At 41.2% G+C, this 18,660-nt stretch overlaps 2 protein-coding genes and 2 long non-coding RNA genes across 9 annotated transcripts in view; 2 read left to right on the forward strand and 2 right to left on the reverse strand.

Moving 5' to 3' along the window:
• Positions 1-3,732, reverse strand: part of DMXL2 (Dmx like 2) — a 152,571-nt gene extending 148,839 nt beyond the window's left edge. For 2 of the 4 annotated variants that reach the window (XM_072808513.1, XM_072808511.1), the window contains exon 1: positions 3,267-3,732. In XM_072808513.1, the coding sequence (XP_072664614.1) occupies positions 3,267-3,353 (87 nt within the window). In that variant the 5' untranslated portion in view covers positions 3,354-3,732. The remainder of the gene's footprint in view (positions 1-3,266) is intronic. The other 2 variants (XM_072808512.1, XM_072808510.1) reach the window with 1 other exon arrangement.
• A 228-nt stretch (positions 3,733-3,960) lies between these two features.
• Positions 3,961-18,660, forward strand: part of SCG3 (secretogranin III) — a 97,424-nt gene continuing 82,724 nt past the window's right edge. The window contains exons 1-3 of one of the 2 annotated variants that reach the window (XM_072808517.1): positions 3,961-4,119; positions 4,320-4,374; positions 8,710-8,792. In XM_072808517.1, coding sequence (XP_072664618.1) covers positions 8,773-8,792 — 20 coding nt within the window. In that variant the 5' untranslated portion in view covers positions 3,961-4,119; positions 4,320-4,374; positions 8,710-8,772. The remainder of the gene's footprint in view (positions 4,120-4,319; positions 4,375-8,709; positions 8,793-18,660) is intronic. The other variant, XM_072808516.1, reaches the window with a different exon arrangement.
• LOC140622795 (uncharacterized) lies at positions 4,496-6,461 on the reverse strand. Its single transcript, XR_012022459.1, has 3 exons — positions 6,306-6,461; positions 5,556-5,636; positions 4,496-4,880 (listed from the first exon to the last, which is right to left on the reverse strand). It is a non-coding gene; the product is annotated as an uncharacterized lncRNA (long non-coding RNA).
• The window catches only part of LOC140622793 (uncharacterized), a 49,459-nt gene continuing 42,953 nt past the window's right edge, over positions 12,155-18,660 (forward strand). Inside the window, exon 1 of one of the 2 annotated variants that reach the window (XR_012022456.1) lies at positions 12,155-18,425. This is a non-coding gene — a long non-coding RNA (uncharacterized lncRNA). The remainder of the gene's footprint in view (positions 18,426-18,660) is intronic. The other variant, XR_012022457.1, reaches the window with a different exon arrangement.

Genomic DNA, 18,660 nt, shown 5'->3' on the forward strand with positions numbered 1-18,660 from the left:
GAACACCAATAAAAAAAAAAAAACAATAATTCCTTTCAAAAACTTTGTAGTTTACAGACTGAAATAAATGATCTACACTATTTTGAAAAGATCCTCAAGTTATCATAAAAGATAACGTTAGGGGATCCCTGGGTGGCGCAGCGGTTTAGCGCCTGCCTTTGGCCCAGGGCGCGATCCTGGAGACCCGGGATCGAATTCCACGTCGCGCTCCCGGTGCATGGAGCCTGCTTCTCCCTCTGCCTATGTCTCTGCCTCTCTCTCTCTTTCTCTCTGTGACTATCATAAATAAATAAAAATTAAAAAAAAAAAAAGATAACGTTAGCTAAAAACCACTGTCTAGCTGCAAGACAGTCTTTCTTTCTACACTGGCCATGACTGTTCCTTCTAAACATACACACACCCTCCAAAGCAAGCACTCTGCTAGAAAAGAAACATACTACAAAGAAAAGCCTCCCAGAGGAGAAGTCACAGGACCTCCATTCCAGTCCTGGCTGGTCCCCTTTTTAGTCATCTGACCCAGAACTAAAGTTTTTCATCTGATTGCTATAAAATCAAATGGTACACTCTATGTAAAGGAGCTCTACTTTTGTGGGTTTTTTTTTTATTTTTAATATACTAATGTAGGCATTCAAATAATTGTTAGTTGATACTAGAGTACTTAAAAACAGCTTGTTCTCAATTTTTTTAAGCAAATCTGTTCTTCGTAGGGTTCAGAAGGTCATTTCTAGTTCACAGTGAAACTATAACTGGATCAGTGCACTCAAAACTAAAATATTAAAATGAGATGGTGAGCAGCATGACTCTGTAAATGCCAAAAGGCCAAAATAATCAGAATCATAGGCAAGTATCCTAAACCAGGTAAATTTTGAGTCATATTTGGGAAAACAAAAAGCAAGGATTCTTGTGTTGCAACATAAAAATGTAGGATATGGAGCGCCTGGGTGGCTCAGTTGTTCAAGCATCTGATTCTTGATTTCAGTTCAGGTCATGATCTCAGGGTTGTGACATGAAGCCCAAACACATTTGACTCCACACTCAGTGGGGAGTTTGCTTTTCTCGCTCTCTCTCTCTGGCCATCCCCACACTTCTTTCTCTCTTTTAAATAAATATTTTTTTAAATGTATGGTAGAGTAAGATAATTAGTAGGTCTATCCTTTAAAATGTAAAATAGAGTAAGATGATTAGGTCTATAGCAGAAGGGCAAGATGAGGAGTACTTATAATCAAAAATAAAGTCAAAGATGGAAGAAGAATATCTGACAAGCTTAAATTTCATAACACATCTATTAGGAACTTAATATTCTTAAGCCAAAAAATGCGGTACGGTGAAATGGTGTCTGAGAAAAATTATTCCAGTAGCTGTGTGGAAGATTAACCGATCAGAGAGGAGTATGAGGAAAACCAGTTTAGAAGTGTTTATATTAACACAATTTAGGTTCTACAGTCAGGCGGTAACTAAGGTGAAGAGGGATAAATTTGATAGACACTGCAGAGAGTCAGTCATCCTTAGTGATAGGTTGAATTAAGGAGGTGGTTAGACTTGAAAATGATTTCAAGGACCACTGGTCATGGGTGGCCTACAGCATAACCACACCTGCGCAATGCTAAGAGTTCCTGCACTGGCTCTTCCAGACCGCATCTGAACTCGTTTAGTTCTATTCACCCTTCCTACAATGAGACACTGCTCAAGTTTAGATGGAAACACAAAACTACTACCACCAGAATAGCGCGGAACTATCCCATAACCCAAGGTTCCAGACTTCTTGATGGAGGAAGCCTACTCCTCTAAGCTCGGGAACTTCCTCTTCACCTATACAACTGGGCATCAGGGGAATTTCTTCTATGCCCCAAATTGCCTCTATACACCTGAAGTCGAAGCTCAATTCTATATGGATTTTTAGGTCACATGGACACAAAACACAGATGACACCATTGATAGGGTCATGTGTAACAATATAAGTCAGGCAAATTAGATCCTTAAAGGTTCATTCTAAACTGAAACAAAGCCAAGTTGATTACCTTTAAAAATTAAAACGGCCAAAAGCAATCTAGTGGGGTTATTTTTAATGTATCATAATGATAGACAAATTCTGTTCCAGAATGCACTGTGCTACATAATGATTCTGCAGTTTTGCTGGACCTTTTCTTATTTCTGCAGCTTTCAAAACACGCTGTTAGAAAGAAGACATCAGACCAAAGTGTTTTATTTGTCTAAAAAGCGTATCATTATGCTATTTCCAATTCTATCAAGCACAAGTCATCAAGAACAATGTGTATTTAATCAAGATCTTAGTGCCTACAGTGCCTTCTAAGGGGGACCCTGTATAAATTTCATACGGAAAAGGAACTCACGTTGCTCCAAGGGAGTCTATCTATGGATAAAAAGAATCTCTAGGGCTTAGTTTGAATTAGCTATACTAACGACATCCATTCTCCAAAAGCACTGATCCGTCCAAGCTCATTGAGAAAACATGTCTTTTTCATGGAGATCTGAAAGAGGTTCTAACACGTTACTGTTTACACACACTTTACTCGTACGAACAACAAGAACAAAAACAGTTATAAAATTTTTGCATTGCCTTAGTTTAAAAACAAACCAGCCTACCTCGCAAACGGATTAAACATTACCTAGGAAGGTCACCAAACTGTGATCTCGTGATAATTAGCTTTCCAGGCCACTGTCACTCGAAGCCTTCCATTTAGACTTTTCGGGGGGCAAAGAATGAAATGTTCTATTTCCTTGCTGGAATTAAGACTCTGCATGTCAGGAAATGAAGAAGGTCGGGCCGCCTGGGGCTTAAAGCCACAGGCTCGGGCGCTCCTCGCTGCCCTACACGGCGGGCAGAGGGAGCCAGGTGCAGCATCGCCTCCCTGCTCCGAGACGAGACCAAGTCCTCGCCTCCACGCCCAGAGCAGGTGCGAAACGGACACTCCGGGGTTTCGGCGACTGCAACCATCTTCCTGCACCGCAGACCCGGGGGCCGCCCTAGGAGAGGAACCTTCTAGTCCAGTCCCCCCCGGGGCCCGTTTGCTGAGGACGGACGGTGCGGTGGATTCCTAATCCTTCTCCCTGAAGGGTAATTTCCTACAGCAGCCGCAGGACTCGCATTCCCACGCCCGCTTCCCCCTCCCCCGAAACAGGGCTGCAAAGGGGGCGCAGGTGGGGCCCGCCAACACCGCACAGCCTCCCCGGAGAGGCGTGGGCCGGGACAGCGGATCTCGGCCCCCGGTCCCCCCCCCCCCCGCGAGCTCCCGGACGCCGCTCACCGTGAAGGGGACATCCCCGACGCTGCCCACGGAGTAGCAGTTGTCTCCAGGGTTGACAGCCCCGGTGAGGACCTGATGCAGATGCATCTCCGGAGCCCGGGCCGGCAGGGACCGCGCGAGAGGAGCGACGAGCCCCGCGCCGGACCGCGAGAGCGCCTCCCCCTCCGCCTCCCTCGGGACCCACCCCGCGGCGGCTCCGGCTTAACGCCTCGCCCCGCTCTCGCCGTCCCCCTTCCCCGTCCCTGCCATGGGAAGCTCGTCGACCGCTGCCGCCGCCCGGATCGCCGCTCGCTAGCGGAAATGCCCGGATGCTCCCACTGCCTGCTGCACCGGCGCACAACTGCGGGAGGAGCGCAAGGGTGCGTGTGAGGCGGGGGGGGCGGGGGGACGGGGTAGCGCGTGAGCCGGGAGCGTGCTGGAGAGGACGCTCCGCCCGAGGGAGAAGGGCGGTGCGCGCGCCCACCCTCGAGGGAAGCTACGGGAGACTGGGAGGGCAAACCCCTCCTCCAGCCGCTGAGCTCTTAGCTCAGTCCTGCTCCCCGCCCCGCGTTTGCGCGTGCGCGCGCAGTGGTTTCCAGGGCAATTGCGCGCGCCGCGTGGACCCTGTCCCGGGATTGCGCGCGCAGACGTGCGGGAGTTCCTCGGGGCCTCGGGGCTGCGGCCGGCGGGGGCGGGGCGGGGCCGGGCCCCGGCAGGGCCCTGGGGGTGCGCCTCGGTTCCCGGTGGCCGAGGGTTTGACCCACTCCCGAGGACACCGCGCGACGGTCAGGGCAGTGGACCTCAGGAGGACGCCAGTCACCGGGAAATTCCGTCTCGGAAGCTCTGAGATCCCCGTAGGGCCTCAGTACGCCAGGTATTTTATTTTACATAAACAATAAAGGCATCTTCCAACTATTTGGAGAAGCCATACTCCCCTGACCGCAAATTATTTTGCTTCCACCTTTTGTCACGGATGTTCTAGATAGCGAAAGGAAGCCCTAGAGACAGGTGACTCCCCTAGACTCTTTTTCATGAGTGATGTCATGGATTCGCAGAACCGTCTCATTTTTCCAGACTGTACGCTGAACTTTCGGTGGGTTGGGATGCAAGACTCAGATCCCGGCTCCAGGTAAATCCATCACCAATTTTTGAACCTCTACTGCGTAGAAATCACTAGGGTAAGGGAATAGAAGGGATTCCAAGACCCAACCGTCTAAAAAACCAGGCAGGACGCCAAAAGTGTGATTGAGACTTCAGATGGGCAAGAAACTGCATTCAAATGGGGGAAATGGCAGGAGCTAAGGCTTCAAGGTATAAAATGACAGAATGCGTTAGGGAACAAAGATTAATGTTTGGAGCAAATGCTACATAGAGTAGGGAAAGGAAAAGATGCTTAGCAAGATAAAGGTATCCAAGAGGTAGCCTGTGGCCTGCCTGAACAAGGAGAGTCTTGACTGTTCCTGAAGAAGTTTAGATTTCATCCTGCATGCAGTGGGGACTCCATCAAATGTTTCTGAGCAGAAACGTCTACAATCAGAGCTGCTTCAGGAAGATGACTTTGTACCACTGTGAAAGGTAATTAGAAGAATGGGGAAGATAGGAGGCACAGGCCTGCCAGAGATTGGTAGTATGTTCCTGGAAGAGAGAAGGAGTCCAAGATTAATTTCCAAAGACCTAGGACATTTTCATTTTTGTTTAGTGCTATAACCTCCCCCAAGTCACCCAGGCTAGAAACCACAGAGCTACTTTTGGCTCCTTCCTCTCCTGCCCAAATCTAAGAGTCACTTATCAAGGTCCCTCATTCATGACCCTGAGCATTCCCCCATGCTATTTACTTTCATTCCAGACCTCACCATTCTCATTTAATTGCCGTAATGGCTTCCTAACTAGTTTGACTGCCTTCCATCTCTGCTCTCTGGCACACTGCAGTTGGAGAAATCTTTTTTAAGGAAAAAATTCCCCCACTTATAATCCCCTCTCCTTAGAGGTTGAAGTCTAAACTCCTTAGTTTGGCAGACAGACCCATGCATTCTGACTTCTGTGGAGTCCTCTGTTTTATCTCAGAATGTTCCCCCCACACCCCCTATTCTCCAGCCTCACTGAGCTATTCGCCATTTCCAGAGCGTACTATATTGTTTTATGCTTCCTTGTCTTGGTTCATGCTCTCTGCTCTCTCTGGAATGCCCTTCCTCCTCTTATTGACCTGGTAAACCACAATTTAGTTTAAAAATCACCTATTCAATAAAGCCTTCCTTATCCACCCCCAAATACCTCAAGGCTTCTTCCTCTTGAAACACACATATCACTTACTGTTTTGTGTCTGTTTCTTCCTCTAGAGTCTTAGATATTTTATGTCAGGATCACAGTCTTATTTTCTCTGTTTTGCAGCACCTGAATCATAGCACAGTTGGCCCGTGAACAATGCAGGGGTTAGGGAAGTCAACCCCCAGTGCAGTAAAAAATCCCTGTATTACTTTTGACTCTCCCAAAACTTAACTACTAATAGCGTACTGCTGACAGGAAGCCTTACAGATAATAAAAAACAGTCAATTAACATATATTTTGTATGTTATATGTATTACAATAAAGTAAGCTAGAAAAAAGGAGGTTAAACTCATAAGCAAGAGAAAACACATTTACAGTATTGAACTGTATTTATCAAAAAAAAGTCCATGTATAAGTGGACCTGTACACTTCAAACCCATGTTGATTAAGGGTCAACTGTACTTTATTCACTGAAATACAAGGTTTGAATGTGAATAAAAGCATCCAATCTTGCAAGAAAAATTTATGGCGGAAATAAATACCTTTCATTATACATGTATATATTTGTGAAAGTACTTAAAAGATTTTACAGTGGTTTTGTGGAGGGAAGTATTACATGCTCATGTTAATATAGTATACAATGTACAGTATATTAAGTTCTAGGAAATCACAGGTTTTGTATATTTATATATTATAATCACAAATAAAGGTACTAAGTCATATAGCTAAAAAAAATAGTGAAAACATAACAGACAACAAAACACACAAAAAAATATTCGGTAAATGGAGCCCCACCTTTATGTGAAGTATCGTGAAGGCAAATATTGGTGCTACATCTTGGTACTAGCAACAGAAAAGCATGCCACATATCAAATTTTTGAGAATTCTTATATATGTATAGCACATATCAGTAAAAATTGGTATAAAGCAATCAAGGTTAAATACAACAAATTTAAATAAATTTCTTTTATAAGATATTTAGTACATGTGGACAAACAATACATGTAGACAACATTTCAGTAAAAACTGGAAACATGCAGCAAAATAATAAATTTGAAAAAATTTCAACATCATGCTCATACTTAAAGGCAAATATCTTACTAAACAATAATACATATTGAAAAACAGAAAAAAAATGGTATATGTGTTATAGAAGCTAGTATTTTAGTGAATAATAGCTGCATAACAAGAAATGAACTTGTTGGCCCAGGGTGTGATCCTGGAGACCCAGGATCAAGTCCCACGTCAGGCTCCCTGCATGGAGCCTGCTTCTCTCTCTGTGTCTCTGCCTCTCTCTCTCTCTGTCTCTCATGAATAAATAAATAAAATCTTAAAAAAATAAAAATATAAATATTTTCCAAGCTTTAAAACCATTGCTACTTCTGGATTCTAGATGAATCTCTTAATCTTCAACCTTCACGACATTAGAAACTGAGTAAAGACCATCATCAAACAATAAATTATACTCCTATTATCAAGGCTTTATTAACTCGCTATTATTTAAAGCATTTCACAATTGGCTCTTGTCTTACAGCATTCCATGAAGTTTTGACTCATTCCACAGTTGTAAAATTGTAAGCCTCTTCCTTCTTCCATTTGGTCTCAACTCAAAATCTGGAGCCTGCATCTACTTGTTCCTCTCTTCCCTCCTGAATTATTTATATAACTTTAAAAAATTTTTATTTATCTAGTTGAGACAGACAGACAGACAGAACACTAGCAGAGTGGAGAGGCAGAGGGAGAGAAGCAAACTCCCCTCCAAGCAGGGAACCTAACATGGGCCTTGATCACAGGTCCCCAAGATCATGACCTGAGCAAAAAGCAGACACTTGACTGACTGAGCCACCCAGGAGCCCCATTTGTTTTGGTGGTGGTGGTGGTGGTGGTGGTGGTGGTGGTGGTGGTTGTTGTTGTTTAAGATTTATTTATTTGAGAGAAAGAGCAGGTGTGCACAAGCAGGGAGGAGGTGAGAGGGAGAGAGAGAATGTCAAGCCAACTCTGCACTGAACATGGAACCCAATGCAGGGCTCAATCCCAGGATTCTAAGATCATGACCTGAGCCAAAATCCAGAGTCAGATGCTTTAACTCAACTGAGCCACCCAGGTGCCCCTAAAAGACTTTTTGATAGCAAAATCTAAGTGTGCAACTGGCTAGTTAAGTCTCTTGCAATTACAGCCTAGTCTTTTGTTATCCAAAGTGACCAACCAAATCTCCTTCCAGGCTAATATAGTAAGTTTCCTTAGTAGCCCACCCACCCCATTTTAATTATCCACAATTCATTTCTTCCTCACTTACCCTATCTTCTGTGTAGACCTAAAAATAAAGTGGAGACTTTTTCTTCTGATTTGGAAGTGACCTTCTTTTAAAAAATAGAAAGGTAACAGTTTTGTGTCACTAACAGAACATGCCAATACAACTGTAAAGTATAATTTTTCATGTCCACAAGTTTTAATGTAACAAATGTTGAACCTTTGGGGTTGGGTTTAATGGAACATGGATGTCAGAGGGACTTAGTTTCCCAGCAGTAATTACACACTCATGTGTACTATTTGTCTATTACTGTATAACAAATTACTTCCAAACTTAGTGGCTAACTTCAACAATAGACACACCATTTCTGTGCATCAAGAATTCAGTAGTGACTTCATTGGGAGGTTCTAATTCAGAGTCTCTCAAAATGTCAGCTAGGCACTAAAAAGAAGCTAGACACAAAAGATGATATATTACATGATTCCATTTAGATTAAGTTTTCTGAAAAGGCAAATATGTAGACACAGAAAATACATAGTGAATGCCTGGGGCTGGTAGTGGAAAGGGAAGTAACTGCTAATGGGCATGGCATTTCTTTTGGCATGATGAAAATATTCTAAATTTAGATCATGGTCATAACCGCACAAGTCTGTAAATTTACTAGAAATCATTGAATTGTACACTTAAAATCACTGAATTTTATGGTAAATAAACGGTAATTTTAATAAACCTCTTTTAAAGGAGTGTCAGGGGATCCCTGGGTGGCGCAGTGGTTTAGCGCCTGCCTTTGGCCCAGGGCGCGATCCTGGAGACCCGGGATCGAATCCCACGTCAGGCTCCCAGTGCATGGAGCCTGCTTCTCCCTCTGCCTGTGTCTCTGCCTCTCTCTCTCTCTGTGACTATCATAAATAAATAAAAAAATAAAATAAAATAAAAAAAAATTTAAAGGAGTGTCAGCCAGAGCTACAGTCACCTGGAGGCTTGACTGAGACTAGAAGACCTTTTTCCAAGATGACACACTGTCATGGCTGGTAAGGTGATCCTAGTGGCTAGTTGGAACCCCCAGTTCCTCACTATGAGGTCCTCTCCATAGAGCTGCATGAGTATACTCAAGACATACCAGCTTCCCCAAGAGTAAGTGATCAAGGGAGAGATCAAGCTAGACACTGCAATATCTTCATAACCCAACCTCAGAATTCACACACCACTACTTCCACCATATTTTACTGGATACACAGGTTAGCCATAATTTAGGGAGCATATTTCCCAAGAGAATGAGTACCAGGAAATGAGAATCACTGGGGGCCTTCTTGGAGGGTAACTGCCATACCACAGAACTCAAGGATTTTATCTTCATGCGTCAAGGGGCATCATTTTTGTCATTCTCATTCTTACCTACAAAGGTAACTGGAATCTCTACTCATAAATCTGGAGTGCCGTAATGCTCTTTGATATATCTGTTATCAGTTTTTTAATGGTAAACTGTGTGTTTTAAATATTGAATTTTCCAAGTGAGTATGTTTGTTTCAGGAATCTAATACCCATGTTTTTATTTACTCATGTTTTATTTTTTAGGTTCCACATGAGTAAGATCATGTGGTATAAGTCTGATTCTGCTTTCTATTTCTAATATCCATGTCTAAATGTTCCCTCTAGTTCTGGAGACCCCTACAGGTGTCTTACAGATATCTAACACTTTAAGCTGCTGTTTTCTTCAGTTGTTAGTAATGAACACTCTGACTCCTTATTACCAGTTCATTTTGTAGTCTGTTATACTAAACTTGAAATGGATGTGATAGCAAGCCTTCATTTTATTTATTTATTTATTTATTTATTTATTTATTTATTTATTTATGAGAGAGTGTGCAGAGGGGAGGGGTAGAGAGACAGGGAGAGAGAGAATCTCAAGCAGACTCCCTGCTGAGTGCAGAGCCCTAAATGGGGCTCCATCTCACAACCCATAAGACCATGACCTGAGCTGAAACCAAGAGTTGGATGCTTAACTGACTGAACCACTCAAGCACCCTTGCCTTCATTGCTTTTGAGTCGTATGCTATAGTGGTAATGTATTTTAATCTAAAATACCAAGGGAATGATCCTATTTCAGTTACCTATTGCTATGTAACAAACTACCCTAAGACTTTGGCTTAAAACAACAATTTATTATTTCTTATGCTCTGTGCATTGGATAAAGAGTTCTGTTGGTTTCACTTGGGCTCACTCATATGGTTGCATTCAGCTGGAGGGGTCACTGGGGTAGAAGGTACAAGATGGCATAATGGCTGGCAATTGATGCTAGTTGTTAGCTGGGGTGCCTTACTTTCCCTCCACGTGGCCTCTCATCATTCCTAAGCTAGACAGACTTCCATACCAGCCTCAGGCCCAGTGTCAAAGGTAATACGCAGAATTATTTCCACTGTGTTTCTTGGTCAAAACAAGTCACAGGGTCATCACGATTCAAGAGAGAGGGAAATAAATTCCATCTTTCGATGGGAGGAGCAGAAAAGTCATATTGCAGAAGGATATAGGAAGAATTATTGTAGCCATCTGTGCAAACCCTCTTTATCACAGACCCAAACTCTACCTCTGGTCATCTCCATGGCCACCGACTTACTATTTTTGCTTTGTTTGAGTTAAGAATGTACTTATAGGGGACACCTGGGTGGCTCAGTGGTTGAGCATCTGCCTTTGGCTTAGGGCGTGATCCCAGAGTCCCAGAGGATCAGTGCCTGAGTCCCTGCATCGGGTTCCCCACAGGGAACCTGCTTCTCCTTCTACCTGTGTCTCTACCCCTCTTTCTGTGTCTTTCATGAATAAATAAATAAAATCTTAAAAAAAAAAAAAGAATGCACTTATAGGATGAAAATGTTTACATATTTATTATGATGCTTGCAGTGTTGTGATTTATAAGAAATATGTATTTGGTCACTCAGAAATATATATTTGGTCTTCATCTGCAGTTCCTGGTCACAGGAACTCCCCAACCCTTGGAATTTCCTATGTATTGAGAGGGGTCGAAGTGTCTTTTGTCATGTTGAGGAGGTGACTTTTGGACCCCACCTAAGGCTGGGGGCTGATAGCCTGGGAAGCCAAGCCTGTGATTAGAGGGTTAGAACTTTCAGCCCTACCTCTCCCCATACCACACCTCCAAGGAGGGGGGAGGGGCTTGGGATTGAATGAGCCTATGGCCAATGACTTAGTCAATCATGACTATTAATGAAGCTTCTGTGAAAAACTCAAGAAGGTAGCTTACTGGTTCTTTTTTTGAGAACTCCCATGCTTGGGGAAGCAGAACATTTCTGCGTACCAACAAGCTGAGCCTCAGGCTCCCAGAACACAGATTCTCTCTTGTCTGTGACCTTGCCCTATGTATCTCATCTGTTGATTTGTATCTTTTGTCATATCCTTTAATAAACTGGTAAATGTAAATGTTTCTCTGAATTCTGTTGAGTCCCTCTAACAAATTAATCTGACCTAAGGAGAAGGTCACTGGAACCTTTCATCAGTAGCCAGTTGGTTCAGAAGCACAGGTAACAGCCCGGGGCTTGCAACTGGCATCTGAAGTGGGGAGTGAAGGACAGTCTTTCAGGATAACCCTTAACCTGTAGAATCATCTGATACTATCTCTGGGTAGATAGTGTCAGAATTGAGTTGAATTCTTGGACACCCTGCTGGTGTCTGAGAATTGCTTGATTTTGGCAGGGTGGGGCATTGGAATTGAGTCCAGGAACTCTAAAAGAATGTCCTCTGCTGGAGGCAGCATCAAATTACTGTCTTCCTGGTGACTACCACTCAGAATCTTTGCTATGTAACTCACACCTTAGGCTTTTTAGCTTTTTGTCTCTAATATGGATACACTGAACACAGAGCAATTTTTAGACACTTTTTGTGAGGAAGCAGAGATTAATCCTTATGAATCTTATAAGCAGGTAAATAAGGAAAATTTTGATCTAGTTGGATTCTTTTGTTGCTAGGATCAGAGAAGACTGATCATCTTAGAGGAATTGTAGTAAATGGCTTCTATCTTTGCACTATTTATGATTGTACTGTGAAAAGTAAGATGCTCTACAAATATTACTGATTTTCTTAAATATCAATGTTTAGTGGTTTCATAAACATTTAAATGAGAGCTTGAGAGGGAACTTTTTTTTCAAAATATTTTGTCACTCTAAATAATTATTATGCAATGTAGACTAGATATGACATGAGCTAACCTACCTGCTTATCTTTCCAACTTCATCTTTTAGTATTCCTGACCTTTAAACATACACTGCAACCACACTGAAGTGCTACTCACTCCTCTAATCTTTCAGCTTCTGGAAAGTTGCTACTTCCCCTATGTAGGATTTCCCTTACCACCATCAGCACCACCGACCACCACCATGCCCTTTGCCTGACTAATTTCTACTCTTCCTTAAAAGTTCAGTTCAGAAGCCCATATCTCTAGAGAGCTTTGCCCAGTGTGAATTAGATCCCCTGTTATGCATTCTTACAGGTGTTTCCTTCCCTTATCTGTCCAGAGGGCAGGGACTGTGTCTTGATGACAGTTGTTGATTTTCTTCTTCCTTGCCTGCTCTTTCCTCATTAGAATCTCCAGTTTTTAGCTGGGAAACCGATTCCTGGGATAAAGACTACATTTCCCAGCCTATGTGTTGCTATTCATTCATGTTACTAAGTTCTCTCTCTCGCTTTTTTTTTTTATTTAATTTTATTTATTTATTCATGAGAGACACACAGAGAGAGGCAGAGATATAGGCAGAAGGAGAAGCAGGCTTCCTTGGGGAAGCCCAATGTGGGACTCAAGCCCAGGACCTGAGATCATGACCTGAGCCAAAGGCAGATGCTCAACCACTGAGCAACCCAGGTGTCCCATGTTGCTAACTTCTGACAAATAAGATATTAGCTGAAGATGAAATATATAGCAGTATCTGGAAATTTTTTTTAAAAGATAGCTATCATAGTCTTTATGTCTCATCCTTCCTTTATCATATTTCTCTAAAATATAGATATGATGGCAGGAGCAACATCTTGGAACATGAGAATGAGGCTCATTCCTAGGGATGGCATAGTAGAAAGTTGGAAGTAAGCTTTCCACTGAGTCCCAGACATTCATGGAGTCCCCTTATCAGCCATGAGCTTCTACATCTAGATTTTTTTTTTCTACATCTAGATTTTTACATGAAAGATAAACTTCTGTCTTGTTTAAGGCACTACTTTTTTGTGTCTCTGTTAGAATTATTCCTAATCCTAATTCATTTTTAGCTTTCTTTCTTTTTAATTCTAAAGCCTGGCAAAGTGCCTGGAACATGGTAGGAACTCAAGAAATGTTTATTAAGCCAAGTAGTTATTAACTGTACTAGGGGTACATTATGTAAATTGAATTAGTAAAAATCACAAATTTTTTTTAGTTTGTATTTATTTATGATAGTCACACACACAGAGAGAGAGAGAGAGAAAGAGAGAGGGGCAGAGACACAGGCAGAGGGAGAAGCAGGCTCCATGCACCGAGAGCCTGACATGGGATTCGATCCCGGGTCTCCAGGATCGCACCCTGGGCCAAAGGCAGGCGCTAAACCACTGCGCCACCCAGGGATCCCAAATCACAAATATTTTAAAACTCACATAGCTTCCCAAGGCCTCAGAAAACAAAATACTTCATCTTCTGGGGAGTGGCAGATGGTGGTTATTGGGAAAGAAGGCTAGTGGCATTAAGATAAGGGGTAAGAACTAAACAATACTTGGAATTAGTTATTGAAGCTAGGTATGGCCTACCAAGTAATAAACAGACCACTCAATGGCTCTGGAGAAATGAATTAGTCTTGTTGGCATGGTGTTTGAGAAAAATAAAACTTTAAATAGGGAGTAATAAATTAATCTCACCCTAGACTTACAGAATAAAATGAACTTAGTATTCTTACTGGTTAGAGACCAGGCACTGTGGTATTGAGATCACCAAGTACAGTACAATACTCTTAGGCATGGCTAAGATGACCAAAAGACTGGACCCCCCTAACTCCACACCCCTAAAGAGAGGTGAGAGAGGACAGGAATCAACATTTCCTCATAGTGTCCCCTCTGTAAGAAAAAATTCATATCTGGAGGCAGAAATGAGAAAACTCAGGAGGGTCTGACTCCAGAGGTGTTGGTAGTGATGGCATGTATGTACGTGTGTGGGTGTGCTGACATGCATTAGTTGTTAACAAAATAACTGAAGTTCTAACTTGATTCTCCTTTCAATCTCGTTCTAAATGTTGCAAGCACATTTGTATAGGCATATTCCTGTGACTACAGAAGCAAGATTATAAAAAAATATTCAGGACATATTAAGGTTTTATATTTTTTAAAAACAGATTGTCAAAAGAAATCACTGTCTATCGATGGATGAATGGATAAACAGTGGTATATATATATATATATATATATTATAAAAATTACTCAGCCATAATGAAAAATGAAGTACTGATACATGCTATATAGCATGAGTGAACCTCAAAGTATGCTCAATGAGAGAAGCCGGACACAAAGGTTGCATATTGTATGATTCCATTTATACAAAATATCCAGGATATGTAAATTCATAGAGACAAAACAGATGAGTGATGGCCAGGAGCATGGGAATGGAAGAAATGGGTAGTAAATGTTTAATGGGTACTAGGTCTCCTTATGTGGTGATGAAAATGTTTTTTTAACTATATGCCCTTGACTTGTTCATTTTTAATTGTTCACATGTTATATGAATTTCACTTCAATTAAAAAAAAAAAAGAAACAGCCATATTTTGTAAATTAAAAACAAACTAGTACAAAGAAAAAATCTGGAAAGTATTTTAACAGGTCCTGTGTCCAGTTGGTAGAATTATGAACAAGTTTAATTTTAATCTTTTTGTACATTTGTTTCCAATTTTTCCACAATGGACATATATACATTGCTTTTAAATTGAGAAAACATATAATGATTTAAAACTTTTCCTTTTGTAAGATTTTATTTGAGAGATAGAGATAGTGAGAAAGAGCATGAGTAGGATCAGAGGGGGAGAGAGAAGCTGACTACCCTCTGAGGAGGAAGCCCAGTGAGGGACTCAATCCCAAGACCATGACCTGAACTAAAGGCAGACGCTTAACTGACTGAGCCACCCAGATGCCCCTGATTTTAAGTTTTCAAACAAAGGGTGGCCTTTCAAGTCTATGAAGAGGTTAAATTAAGAAACTAGGAAACCATGATTAGTATGTAATCTATGTCAGTTTTCCTATTGCAGAATTAGATTTTAAATGAGAATATAAGAGATTGAAGGAATATATTTTACTCTTTTTAAAATGTAATCATTTGCACACACTTATATACAGAATTTCAAATATGAATACAAATGCCATGTCTAAATTTGTTTTAAAATTTCAGTGAATACTATACCCTGAATAAGTCTACACAGAATATGTGTTGGGATACCTAAAGGGGTCAAATCCCTACTGGGCCTTTGATCTGGGAGCCAGTGATGACTTCCATAGCCTTACAACAGCAACAGGAGGCCTAACTCTGAAATGTCACCATCTCTGAAAAGTGATTGAGGAGACAGTGGTAGTTCTAAAGCTCATACTTCTTAAGCAGTGGGGGCCAGAGACAGACTCACCGTATCTACAGTTGCTTTGGCCTGTCAATTTTTCTTTGCTCACTTCCCTCTCCCCACCACAACCAGATATCAATTCAACATTGTCTTCAAACCCCAACTCAAAAATCACCTCCTGGGTAAAATCTTCTCTCCCCAGTGATATCAAATAAATTGATCCCACCTTATGATCCCACAAATCTTAGGGTCTCCGTTACAGGATTTATCACATTATTTCTATTAAACTACACTTTTTGAAAAGTTAAAAAACTCTACTTCCATGCAAATATAAAATGAAATCGTGCCAAATATCTCATTCAACTCATTAATGAGGAAAGTGGTAAGATGTTAAAATTAGTTCAAATGGGAATTTGACTTACAGAATTTATATTCTCTAATGTTTATTTGCATTGCTATGACCATGAATTATTTGTAAACTATCAATACTGTAAAATTTAACTTCTACTCTCACAGTTTTAAAATAGTCTCAGTTGAGATGTGACTCTTAATCTCCAGGTTGTAAATTTGAGCCCCACATTAGGTGGAGAGATTACTTAAAAATAAAATCTTAAAAAAAAAAAAAGCCTCATCAATAGCAAATCAATCAAATAGAATCCAATAATCCCTAAAATTCCCTCAGGCAAAGCCTAACACTTCACCGAAGGGACATCCAATCATTTCTTTTGCTCATTTCCAAATGTTGGATAATATTTTCTTAGCTATCTATTTCTGCTAGAATATGAGCTCAAAGCCACATATTCAGAAACTGGTTTAACACTGAGGTCCTTCAGCGGCGCCTGTTGGCTCAGTTGGTAGATTATGCAACTCTTGATCTCAGGGTTGTGAATTTGAGTCCCATGTTGGGTATAGAAATCACATAAAAACAAAATCCTAAAAAAAAAAAAAGACAAAAACTGAGCTCCTTCATACCAGGTACACATACATACAAAGGTAGAGGATACAAACATACAAAGGTAGAAAAATAGGTTTTCTGATCGCAAGGACATATTTGGTATAGATTAAAGGTATAGAAACAAATAATTTACATATGCTATATAAGAGCTGTGACTTAGGGAGATTAACCTGTGGCACTTACATAATGGAACAGTGAATGAACCGGGAGAGAGAGAACAATTAAGATAATTCTTAGGAAAGAAGTGATCCCACACGTACCCTTATGGCTAAACCCATTCATGACTTACTAAGAATGCAGTTCAACCACACACACATTCACAAAATTTTGAATGCCACTTACTGTTGGTATGTCAGGAACAGGAAGACTAAATTATGCTACAAAGAAGAGAAAATAACATTGATAGATATTTACTGAGCACATTACCCTTCATGCTACCAAACATCTGGTTACCTAGATACTTTTATAGATACCTTCTTATAAATGAGGAAACAGAAGGATATTGAGGTCATACAATGCTAAATCTTGCCCTCTAGGAGCTGAGAGTCTAATGAAGTAGGAAAAACACAAAAACCTCAGTCATATACAATGCAATAATGGTGTTGAGAACTACAGAGTAATGACTGATTCTACCACAAATAAAAGACATTTTGGGATGCCAATCAAAATCATGCCCCTTTCTTTGAAATTGCCTCTACTTGCCTTCCAATCTAAAAAGGGAACCCTAAGCATGTTTGTCCCATCTGACCCCCACAAAGGTTTGCATAATCTGATTAGATCAGGGCTATACAACTATTCAAATAAGAACCAACATATAGGCCAGCTGAACCAATCCTTTTTTGAGCTGGGAATATGACATTAGGACACAGAGACTGTGAGATGATTCAGGATGAGTGTAGGACTTGAAATGCCTTGTAGATTGGACTGATGTAAATGCAAGAAAGACCAAACTATGGAGCAGAGGAGAACCCTACATAAGCAGAAAAGGCTGGGCAGCAGAGAGAAGCAGGAAACAATGTAGAGCACAAACAGTAGCAGAGATCAGAGGCCATGAGTACTGGAGGTAGCAGGTTCTGGCATTTCCAGGCAGAAATCTGTATGACCCAATTGCCTTTCTTTTCTAGATGTCTGTGAGATGCTTCTGTATCTTTTTTTTTTTTAAGATTTTATTTATTTGAGAGAGAGAGAGAAAGAGAGAGAATCCTCAAGCAGACTCCCCGCTGAGTGCAGAGCCCAACAGTCCCACAACCTCAAGACTCTGACCCACGCTGAAACCAAGGGTTGGAAGCTCAACTGACTGAGCCACCCTGGTACCCCATCTGCTGTATCTTTTAGAAACCTTCTCCTTGCCCTTGTGTTTTACTAAATCAGTTGTAATTTGTCAGATTCTTGGAGTATCCACCAGACAAAGAAGTGTGAAGGGTGTATACAAAAACAGAAGCAACAAGGTACATGTTATACTCCCAGAAGGCCAGTTATCTCCTAGAGACTGATGGTCAGGTTATATTGTTATGTCCATAAGTTTCCAGACTGACGTTCCGCACAAGTAGCATTTGTTCACTTGCATCATCTCCTTCTTCTCAAGCCTTCTCCCTGTCTGCCTCTCACCTAAAGGTTTCTTTACCCACTACAGTGTGAGTGTGCTTCTGCACACCTATACTCCTTATTCCAAGCTGGCTGAATGACTTTAGCACTGATGTTAGTTGAAAGCATGAGTACCAAGTCCAAGAGAAAAAGGAGAGAGAGAACGAGAGAGAGGAAAGAAAGAAAAAAGAGAAATGTAAATAAAGTAAATGGGTCAAAATTTCCTAAAACTCGATCTTATTCAGACTTCAACTCTACTGAATCACTTTTTAACTCAGATTTATCAATGTCAAGTCTTTCTCCACCGTTATCATTCTCTGAGTGATCACAAGCATTAATGCTACAGAATTCCAAAAGAATGTTTCATTACTGTCTCTGGAATTTTCTCCAAGCTTCTGACATCATTCTAAAGAATTGACATACATGCATAGGTGATGACAACTCTGTCATGATAGTTGCCCAAGCAATGATGGCAAGAGGAACCTAGGGCTAGTTCCTTAATGTCTTCCCATTGATTGATGCTGTCCTAATTGTAGAAGCAGCTGGAAAGCCTTTTAAAATCTAACATGTAAGTACTACTCCTAGAGATTCTGATTATTAAGGAGGCTGATACAGGGTTCTCTTGATGTTTCTCCTGAACAAAATCCCAGGTGGGAAGCAATATAACACATAGACTAGTGAAACAGGCAAGATTCAAATCCTAGATCTACCACATGCTAATTATGTGATTTCAGCACATTAACCATGCCATACTCTAGTGTTCTAATCTGTAAAATGGGGGTGACAGGAGCACCTATCTCTTC

The sequence above is a fragment of the Canis lupus genome, chromosome 32 (genome assembly GCF_048164855.1).
Source record: "Canis lupus baileyi chromosome 32, mCanLup2.hap1, whole genome shotgun sequence".
In the NCBI taxonomy this organism is placed as follows: domain Eukaryota; kingdom Metazoa; phylum Chordata; class Mammalia; order Carnivora; family Canidae; genus Canis; species Canis lupus.